At 40.4% G+C, this 11,018-nt stretch overlaps 2 protein-coding genes and 1 long non-coding RNA gene across 9 annotated transcripts in view; 2 read left to right on the forward strand and 1 right to left on the reverse strand.

The window, feature by feature from the left end:
* The window catches only part of tmem63ba (transmembrane protein 63Ba), a 22,855-nt gene extending 19,466 nt beyond the window's left edge, over positions 1 to 3,389 (forward strand). For 6 of the 7 annotated variants that reach the window (XM_081724902.1, XM_081724900.1, XM_081724905.1 and 3 more), the window contains one exon: positions 313 to 3,389. In XM_081724902.1, the coding sequence (XP_081581028.1) occupies positions 313 to 471 (159 nt within the window). In that variant the 3' untranslated portion in view covers positions 472 to 3,389. The remainder of the gene's footprint in view (positions 1 to 312) is intronic. The other variant, XM_081724903.1, reaches the window with a different exon arrangement.
* LOC113587841 (zinc transporter ZIP9) lies at positions 3,256 to 7,950 on the forward strand. Its single transcript, XM_027026743.3, has 7 exons — positions 3,256 to 3,389; positions 3,834 to 3,939; positions 4,316 to 4,489; positions 4,738 to 4,806; positions 5,161 to 5,246; positions 5,498 to 5,632; positions 5,892 to 7,950. Exons 1-7 carry the CDS (start codon positions 3,294 to 3,296, stop codon positions 6,147 to 6,149), a joined length of 924 nt encoding a protein of 307 aa, XP_026882544.3. The 5' UTR covers positions 3,256 to 3,293; the 3' UTR covers positions 6,150 to 7,950.
* Positions 4,705 to 10,292, reverse strand: LOC145660348 (uncharacterized). Its single transcript, XR_014126606.1, has 4 exons — positions 9,337 to 10,292; positions 7,905 to 7,996; positions 5,122 to 5,236; positions 4,705 to 4,878 (listed from the first exon to the last, which is right to left on the reverse strand). It is a non-coding gene; the product is annotated as an uncharacterized LOC145660348 (long non-coding RNA).
* Between the last annotated feature and the right edge of the window lie 726 nt (positions 10,293 to 11,018).

Here is an 11,018-nt window from a genome sequence, read left to right on the forward strand (position 1 = left end):
AACTTTGAGACTGATTATTGATCATTTTCTCTATGACCTGGTCATCATTTGGACTGATGCTGCATGCACACACAACCACAAGAAAAACTTGGGAGAGAAGTTGGGCAATTGTGCTTGGACAATTAATGGGTTAATTCTGTAACAGTAAATATTGTTTTTTCAAATGGAACAATGTAATGGCAAAGATCTGTATGCATTTACACAATACGATCTAGTAATGAGCATGTTCACAATCTCTCAGCCAGCTTCAGTGGTGGTTGTTCATCCCTTATCTCTGATCATGCACATTTCCCTTCTTTCCCTCACTCTTAGCAGAAGTACATCGCTCAGGTCCTCCAGGAGCAGAATGCAGAGGACGACGGCCAGGGGTCCTTACAGGATGAGGAGATGATCGGCCATGGCTCAGTGGTCAACGAGGAGGACTTCCAATCAGGAGAGGACAGCCTGATTGACAACGAGGTCCACCAGTGACAGCCCCACCTGCCACCCCTAAGCGTGCCATGTGCTGTCCTCAGTGGATGAAGCTAGCCAGACTATATAGTAAACCAGACAGACTGTACCATGATCGGTCAGAGCTGCGCACCAGGACGATTCTGCTGTCCCAGTGCCCTACTGCTGTATCGACCAGGGGGTCTTGCACACCTGGATGCGTTCCCACTACTGGGCCGGGAGGACAGCTAGAGAAACACTAACAGACATGACCGCTTTATCCCATATTTGACTTTGAAAAGACCACGCATGCTGTTGCACACTAACTGGAAAAGACAAAGGGCACGGGTCTAACTAAGTTTGACAGCCACTGACATCACCTATGGCTAGGTCATGATTGCCTACACTAATTATCCCATGATAAAAACTGTCTGAAACAATGTTCTGCTCTCAAAAGGTTTTTAATCAAGTAACTGTAGACTGTCTCAAACACACGTAGGACCTTAAAGTTCTCTTATAAAGGCTAAACACTCCAAAAAGTTCTCTGGAAACACTTGAGAATCAACACTCACCATCCCCTCAAGGCATACTTGTCGGCTGCAGGGTGAAGTGATAAGGCTAACTGATATGTTACCAAACTTCGCTGTGATTACATCAGTAACTGAAAACAGATTAAACATGCAAGCAACATGTTCTTTACTTACATAAAGTACATTAAACTAGTCTAAACACCACCACCTTAACTAAATAACTCCCAACTGTCCCACACTTAACCATCATGGAACTGCCTAGGGACCCTTGCACTAGTAAACCCCTGCTGAAGCATATTCAGATATATTACAAATCATCTTGGCTATGTTAGTTATAATGGGGACTGGACTCCAGAGACATTCTCGTCCTTAATGAGAATTATACAATGGATCACATATGGAATATTTCATCTCATGGGTGTGTTCTCATTTTAGATACACTTTACCTTGTAAAGGTTTTCTTGGATGTTCTCATAGACTGATTGTGTGTATCCCTTGCACGTTCTAGCATGCGAGTTGTGCATTTGACTTTTTTTTTTTAATAAGCATAGGCTATTTGTTATTGCAAAAAAGAGTGAGTTCCGTTTTGAATTAATATTATTGTCCTATTGCTTAAGAGTGACCTTTTTAAATGAAGTCAAATAGTATATCTCCATTAACTTGCTAGGTTTTTCTTTTGTCCTTAAAACAGACCTCAGTTAAAACCTGTTCTACCTTCAGTTTAAACAATGTTTTATCAATGTAGTTGATCACTGAATGTCATTTTTATCCACATTATGTGCAATAATTTGCGAAACTAAATTAAGTATAGAAACGGAATCAACTCTGCGTAAACTAAATTAACTAGATTCATAGAGCTAAAGACAGTTGGTTACCCTAAATGAGTAAATTTAGAGCAAAGATATGACTATTGCATCTAGTGCCAATAAAGATGTTTTCTGTATCAGTAAAGGCAATAATCAGGAATAGAAAGTGGCTGCGTCTGGCCATTCTTAAGTACATAATAATAAAAATTTTAAAAAAAAACACAAGCTTTCTGATAACAGTGGACTATGCTCCCTTTCCATTTAATTAGGGATGAACTAGTGATCCCTGTTGAAAAATCTTTCTTTAGTCATTCAATTGTTTACAATGCAATGGTTGGATTGCCATTTTCTGTCACTACTCATGTCTTAAGGCTGTGGTTAGTCTGCAAGCCTATGACGAGATGTTGGTGGGACAGAGGCTGGGCAAAGCCTTCTGTAATGATACTTTTCTAAAATCTTTCAAAAACAATTAATTTTGCTGATTGATAATTTAAGAATGGTAGTACTACTCCCTCTCGTGTTCCTTTGGAAAGTATGAAACATGGTGGTGTCCAGCAATCATGATCATATGTGTCATCTCCCTGACTAGGAGTAATGGGTCCTGTCCTTCAGACAGAGAACAATATTGTTCCACATTTACCTTAAGACTAAAACCACAATAGCTCGTAGGTGAGTTAGACACTGCAGGTGCTGAGAAGCAAAGGAATGGTTTGTGAAGTAATGAGAGTGCAGCCATCCCTGTGGTTCCAAGAGGTGATGGGGCAGTACTTCTTAAACACCTATCCATAGTTTGTTTCTGTCTTTTCAATTTTATATTTTATATTTTGAAGTCTTTATTTCATTTGTCTACAATTTATCATTGGGTCAGGTAAATGCTGCTTACACTTTGCTGAAAATGTTTAAACTGTTTTTGACTGTCATTGCACTGCTCTCATGAACACTAGACTGTGGTATTTAATGTGTACAGCCTAAACAAAATATGTACAGTCAGCTAAGATCCCCTTCATGCTGATTGCTTTGGAATGATAACAATGCTATGCTTTTATATATCAGAATCTTCCATGACTTTGAACAATAAAATTGACATTTCCTGCTTTAACAAGAGAGAGTTATTGATCCTGCTTTATTTTTTTAGAAAAGCATTGACGAGAGAGAGAATAAAGAAACGTATGATGGAGTCTTGTGAATTGCCTCCAGAGAAGAAAGGACTTGCACTCCGAATCACCGCTTGCCTGCGTCATCAGTGTAGTTCACTTTCCCAGTCTCTAGGGGGAAGTACTGGATATTGATATGAAAAGAGAAAGTACCAGTTAAACTAGTTACAACATTGCAACGTGGAAAGTTTGAACTTTGCACTTCAGTGAGTAGTTCACAAAAGGGGTTCACGAGTTTTGCTATTAATAGGCTACAAAGTACACTTAAAATGGCGTTCTAACTGGTTGTTACTGTACCGTGCGTCAAAAGAGTATGACACTTAAATCTAATAAATAAATCCCGTGTAATTAGAGTAGTTAGTAACGAGGACGCAATGGAGGGAGCATTCGCGGTTATTTTGATATCGGTTGCTATGTTTATTGGCTGTTTTCTACTAGGACTTATTCCACTGCTGATCAACCTTTCCCAGGTAAGAGCATGCTAGGCGGAATTTTTAATACCAGTATGCTTAATGTTAGTATGCAGCGCTGTACAAGCCAAACGGTGCCTGGCTGTGACGGTGAATACAATTAATTACCAATAAAATCGATTGCGTGGTAACTACGGTGTGTATCGCAGGGTGGTGATTTTGGCAGTTGATTCTAAAGCAAAGGTCTGTCGTCACGTAGTTGTTATCCGTTATCCACCCACCCACTCCAGGTTGAGTATTTTTGTGCCATTATCTTAGCACAGGTACCTACAATAATGAAGGATCGTGTACCCTAAACCTGAAACGTTTGCACTCATTAAATATAATATTTAGTTTTCCCAAGTCTGTTCAATGACTGTACCCTGATTGGATAATGTGGGAAAAAAATCTTTTTATATGATTTTAGAAGAGAAATTCATTCGTTTAATGACCTCTACCCTACAGCAAAAAATGCAGCTTGTCACAGTGCTGGGGGCAGGACTTCTGTGTGGTACTGCACTGGCTATAATCATTCCTGAGGGGGTGCAATTAGTAGAGGAGTCATGGAAAGGTATGAAAGTCAGTGGTTGCCTCTGTGCTCAACTGTCCTTTACCTCTGTCTATTTCCCGTGGTCCTCCCTGTACTGCAGCATTACACTGGAAAGGATTAATTGCTTTCCCCATTTCCAGTAAGGCAAGAAAATCATCTTTGGCTTAATCAACTTTTTCCATACATCCAAACCTGATGGTTCTCAAACTTACTGCATTTCAAGTCACTTGGTGCTTCAATTTCCAATGATGTATCATTAATATCTTTTGACTATTAATGATGCATCATTATGTATAATGCTGTCAAAATGTCACAGTGAAGACACTAATCATAATATAGTATTTAGTCATTGGGGGAGGGTTTGTGCCTAAAGGAATTCCTTATCCTCTTTTTACAGACTCGTACTGCTCTGCTGCAACAGCTAAGCAGAATAGTACGAACTCAAATTCAACTCTGGAGCCATCCTCGGAGAAAGGCCTGCATCCACACGTAATCATAGGAGCCTCCCTGGTCCTGGGCTTTACACTTATGTTTGTGGTTGATCAGATTGCTAACTACGTTTCTGCAAATGGTGAACAGTTATGCACTTTAATTACAGTTCCAAACGTACCATCTTATTTTACAGAAGTTGTGACCTCTTATTTGGTGAAGTGGGTTAGTCACTGGCTTTTTCGAATTTCAGCCCATCATATGTTTTCTAATGCTATTTCAGCATGTCTTTTGTCAAAGAAACCAGAAGTGAAAGCGTTTAAATGAACAATTCAGTACAGCCGTTGGGCCGTGCCATGCTGACGGCGTCTTGTCCGTCTCCCTGTGTAGTGTCCAGAGCAAGCATATACAATGGCAGTAGCATCACCACTACTTTGGGGCTTCTCATCCATGCTGCAGGTACAGCACTTGACTCTTGTCTCCTCGGTTACACTTCAACGGTAGATATCGCACTTCCTTCTGTGTTGAGACCTAATAAACACAGTACAGGCCTTGTCAGTAAAAAATAGGTGTATTTCAGCAAAAAATTACATTGTCAGTAGCAATGAATGAATGAGGACATGTTAAGGCTTCAAATTTCACCGAGCATACTGATAGCACTATGCAATTTGAAGTAGATTCTCTGGAATCGAATTTCTCCCTGATTGTAATTATCATCATGGTATTATGTTCTTCTGAACTATACTTCAGTAGGAGTGAAAGCGTGTTTCTTACACTGGAAAGGACTGTTCTTTGCATCTCTTTCCTCAACAGCTGACGGTGTTGCTCTGGGTGCCGCTGTGGCCTCCTCTCAAGTGTCTGTTCAGGTCATTGTTTTCTTCGCTGTGATCTTGCACAAGGTAGGAATGCTGTTCAGTCAAAGTCATTGTGATGTGTTTTTGTGTTCCCTGTCTTACCTAAATAATTTCTGCTCTCTAGGCCAGATTGCAAAATTTGAAGCCTGTCTCACTCCCCTCTCTCTCTCTCTCTCTCTCTCTCTCTCTCTCTCTCTCTCTCCTCTTATCTCTCCTTTACGTCTCTCTCATTCCCGGTCCCATCTTTTTTTCTCTCTCTCTCTCTCCCTCATCCCCCCAAACCCCTGCCCCTGTAGGCTCCAGCTGCATTTGGTCTTGTCTCTTTCCTCATGTATGCCGGCCTAGAGAGGAGCACTGTTCAGAAGCACCTCCTGGGTTTCTCCATGGCAGCACCACTGCTGGCTGTCAGCACCTACTTCCTCTTAAGTGTGGTAAGCAACCCATGCCACTCCACAGTGGCTCTCGGGTGATTCTTCTGTCTGTAGGTGCCTCCATGGTTCATGGAGAATAGTTGACTTGGAAATAAACACGTCTTTTATTGGTAGAAAGCTACAGTATACCATAAAATTTAGCATCCCTAACTCCTGGAGCAAATTAGCATATGTTTTTGTTATAGGTGAAGTTGTCTTGTGTGACTCATAGATGTGATGCACGTTAGCTGTTACATTTCTCTGTTATTCCCCCCCATAGACTGGAGGCTCTTCACAATACCGCCTCAGTGCCACAGGGATTGGAATGCTGGTCTCAGCTGGGACGTTCCTTTATGTGGCTACCGTGCATGTTCTGCCTGAGATTTACAGCAGGGGGCAGCAGAGGACCACTCATTTTCACCACCATGCAGGAGTAGGGCTCTCCCAGCAGGGGGGACTAGGCCTCATGGAAAGCGTCTTTCTCGTCACTGGAGCTGGGCTCCCTGTGCTCTTGGCCTTTAGTCTACCTGATGATTGATATCCTCACAAACCATGGTGTTGCCAAAAATTAGTGATGGGATGGAATGACAATGATTCTTAAAAAATACATTTTAGACATGACAAAGTATGATGAGTATAACTTTTTGTGATTTTGTTTACTTATTGCTGTTTTTACTTGCTTGTTTACTTATTGCTGTCTCATTTACCAGGCTCTACACAGCACTGAATGTTACAACAACACTTTTATATTTTTATATAAAGCCTCAGTGAAGGCTGTGTATTTGCCTGAAATTCAGGTTTAAATTCAGTTTTGTCCAGGGACACGATCAGTGATGTGCAGCACTGTATCATTTTAGACCTTACTGGCCAAAATGATTTAACTCATACTCAGAGTAACAATCAAAATATTCCAGGCAAATGAATGTTTGATTATTTTATCAGTAAAAACATAAGCAAATGGTAGCATGGTCCTGTTATCGAACATCTCTCAAGATGTTCATAGGAGAAATTAAATGGCAGATACTGCCTCAGGAACAGAACTATCTGCAGAGGAACTTATATGTGTGAAATGTGTGTGTTGGATGTGCAAATACATTTTGTTTCACTTTATTGGCAGGAAAGTTTTATATAGTGAAACAATGGCCATAATTAATGTAATAGTGTTTTACCTTTTATGAACTATATCTGAGAGTCCAGTTTTTTGTTTTTTTTCTTGGACAGATTTCCATAACATCACTTCTGCTGTGCGATACATAAATGCAATGAAGCAATCTCTCTTCATGTAGTGTTAGTTTATTGCCATTTTTATACTGAGTCTTCTGTTTGAATGCAATGAGTGTATAATGAACTGTATGTATCAGTATTGCGTGTAAATGGACGTGTTCTGTCATGTTTCCCTGCACTGCTATAATGTACAAAGCTCTTCGGTGGCTTGTGACTGGATACAGCTAGTTACAAGCTTGTAGCTGAAGCTAAACTTTTAACTCTGATTATACACTAGAAAAGAATGCCTTTCTGTGTGTGAATCAGGATATTTTATAATATGTGCTTAAAATGACTAAATAACCTTTAATTTATTTCTGATAAATTGCTATACTTCCTTATTTTATACGGTAAACAATATGTCGGCCACAGTGCTGACACAATGAGAAGATTGCTTTAAAAGCCTAAACATTTCACTTTCTCAGGTTTCACTCTTCATTTTTTAAATCATTTTAACAATACGGAGCATTTCCGAATTTTGCACCACCATCTTTCAAAATGCCATATGTCACTCATTAATTTCTATGACTCTCACATCCTTTTTATCATCCTTGTAGGGAAAGATGTTTTCATTACCCAGCACTCCTAATATGAGCTAAAAGAGTTACTACATTTGTGATTTAATCCTTGTTGCTGATAATGACTTAACAATGCAGTCTATTATATGTTATATACATCTTCCATTTTATGGTTTTTAAGACATTTTGTCTTTTGTATTTTGATGCTGCATTGTTGCTTTGTACCTCATGACTAATCCTCTGTTTTACTCTATTATCCTATTATTCTGAAAAAATATTTCTTGTCCCTGGGCCTGTGTGCGTGCAGGAGCATAACATTAGTAGGTTTGTGGCTCGAGTCCCACTGATTTACATTTTGGAGTCTCTTTCCCAGTGGAACTTGTATGAGGAGCTGAAAGGCAGCTGGTTGCAGTGTTCACTTTGTCAAGCGGTCCAGGTGGAGGACCCATACTTTTTTAAAGTTGCTTTGTGATAACTCGTGTTGTAAAAAGTGCTATATAAATAAACCTGACCTTCTCCCTCATAGGAGGAAGCTCAAGCCACCTTCTGGCTCCACTCCATGGCCTCCTCGTGTTCCCTCTACAGTCGCTATTTGCACTGCTCCCTGAGTGAAACATAATAATGTCAATGAAAAAAAAGGGAGATTTTGGGATGTAAAGTTTTTTCAGCACCTTCTATTGTTTGGGATGGGATGCCAAATTATAGTAGGACAAGGGGTGGGGGATTTGTTTTCATGCTCTAAAATGATCTAAACAGGCTTCCTGTAATCCCAGAACAATGAATGCATATCAAATATATCTATATATCTAATTTAGATTATGTGTATGAAGCTATTACATATTAACTTTGACAGCAAACAATTAAAAAAAAACCATCCTTGGATAGTTTAGGAATTTACTTTGCTCTAGCTAATAAGGAATATTCCCTTAGGAAAAACCTGTTAAGTTCTGTCTTTTGTTGGTTTGCATTAAGTCATGTTTTCTCATGTGTAAGCTTTAAAAAGGTCCTCTGTTTATCCTCTGGATAAGTCAACAAGACTCTAGTGTAAATAAGTGCTAAGTATTTACAGGTGATGGAAACGGGAAAGATAAAAGCCGTTTTTCTTAGTAGAACTAGACTAGAGCTTTAAATAGCTTTTCTATTTTTTGAATACATAGGAAGACTTGATAGTAATAGTTTATGCTTCCAAACTTCCTGTCTTTCACTTTAAGACTGCTCTTTCCCTTGTCTCCCAGTTTAGAAACTGGGACCCAAGGGAGCATCAAACACATTTGTTGTAAGAACATTTTCTTTTGCATCACCCTCTCAGACATTTCAGGCATAAACCCCCATAGGCAGAAAGAAGATAATCATGGTTCCATTATTCTTAACTTACAGTATGACACAGCTTCAATTTATCAGCTAGCACTTAAGAGGAAAACTGCTGTACTCTGTGATGCACAGGTATGCGTCGTAAAACCCTCTTAAGAAAGCACCAGGATTTCCGTATACTCACTTAAAATGCAAAAGGATTCTTAACAATATAGTTTGTTAAAACTGTCACTTCAGTCATTTTTTCTAATACTGGTTCCTCCATTTACTTCCATTCATAAAATTTACCCTGTGGTTTTTGTAACAAAGTGCAGGCTTCCCATATAGGAGGGGCTTTGAGTTCTGTGTATATAATGTTATGTATCTACTAACGAACCCAGTCGCTCATCGGTTGTCAACATTTGTGCTACATTTTTCTAATAAGCATAACGGATAGCTAAGTAGGTACAGTTTGTTTGCTATTTATCTAGTTTGCTAGCTAGTAAGAATAGCTAGATCTTGTCGTAAAACTACACTGCTTAAAACAATAAAGGGAGCACCTAATCATCACAGTATAACACCAATTCTTCTCTACAGTACTTTGGTTTTATGTTTTTCTAGTGTATTGACACTACTGGTAGCATGAGGTGGTACCTGCAGCCCATTCAGGTTACACAGGTACTTCAGCTCCTCCAGGATGGCGCAACCATACATGACGTTGCAAGAAGGTTTGCTTTGTCTCCTAACGCAGTCTCTAGAACATGGAGATACCAGGACAAAGTCCATTACATCAGGAGAACTCAACAGGGCCATAGAATGGCATCAACCCAGCAGCAGGACCAGCATCTTCTGTGTACAAGGAGGAACATGAAGAGCACTGAGAGAGGCCTACAAAATGTCAGTAACAGACTACATGAGGGTCTGAAATCCTCAAGTGAAACCTGTGCTCACAGCCCAGCACCATGGATCTTGACTGGCATTTGCGAGAGAACAGCACAATTGGCAGGTACACAATTGGTACCCCATTCTGTTCACATGTGACAGATGTGGAAGAGTCTGGAGACACTGTGGGCGGTGGGTCACTGATAGTCTGGAGAGGCATATCTTTGGAGGGTCGCACTCTCCGACATGAACCTGACACCCATCGGTACCCTGACTGCTGTTAGGTTTCAGGATGAAATCCTCAGAACCATTGTCAGACCTCACGCTGGTGCAGTGGTACCTGGGTTCCTCCTGTTGCAGGACAATGCCCAGCCTTGTCAAAGTCAAATTTATTTATATAGCACCTTTTACAACAGTTCTTGTCATAAAGCAGCGTTACAAATGTCTGAGTCCAAGCTAATAAGTAGCTAGTAAGCTAGTAAGTCCATTTGTAATGCTGCTCTATGACAGGAACTGTTGTAAAAGTAAGCAAGTGAGCAAGCCAAGTGCGACAGTGGCAAGGAAAAACTCGCTAGAGTATGAGGAAGAAACCTTGAGAGGAACCAAGACTCAAGGGGGGGGCATCGTCCTCTGGCTGACAATGTACACCATAATATTAACGATATATACAATAAGCAACATAAGTAGTGAAAGAGAAAAATTATAATAATATATAAATAATAATAAAATCATACTCCAGTTTCTAGAAGTCCTAGTCTGGTCTCGATGGTGTGCGAGTGTCTGAAACTCATCCCACATGAAAACGTCCATCAAGGGCAACAGAGAAGTAGGCGGCTGGGGTGGAGGTGTGGTCAGCCACAGCAGTGGGTGGTGAGTGTAGCCACGACAGCAGAGATGGGTTGAAGCTCGGTAACATCATGACATTAGATGTAGGTGTACCTCGGCAGGAAGGGAGAATAGAATAGAGTGTAAAATAGGGAACTATATTGTGTAAAGATGGACTTCAGCTCTAGCTAAGGCAGCATAGCTACAAAGAGCCAGAAGGAACCACAGGCATGAGGGCACCCTGGAATATCAGCAGTCTACCACTCTCAGTCAACCAACTTGAGAGACAAAAGAGAGGTGAAGTGACAAGTGGCTAGAATGTGTAGGCAGTCTATGGATGATGAAGGAATTGATGCCATTGACTGTCTTTCACATTCCCCAGACCAACTGATAATCTCTGGGATGTTATCTATTACTGCATCCAACACTGCCAAAATGTGCCACAGACTGTCCAGCAGCTCACTGCTGCCCTGCTCCAGGTCTGGGAGGAGATCCCCTAGGACGCCATCCAATGTCTCATCAGGAGAATGAGTACTATGGATACTGTGGATATTAACTACTTTTGGGCAGATTTTGACCTAGTTTAGCACTAAGTAGGCCTACTGTTGCTAATAAAGATATAAAAAGGA

The sequence above is a fragment of the Electrophorus electricus genome, chromosome 12 (genome assembly GCF_041902795.1).
Source record: "Electrophorus electricus isolate QZ-2024a chromosome 12, ASM4190279v1, whole genome shotgun sequence".
NCBI lineage: Eukaryota > Metazoa > Chordata > Actinopteri > Gymnotiformes > Gymnotidae > Electrophorus > Electrophorus electricus.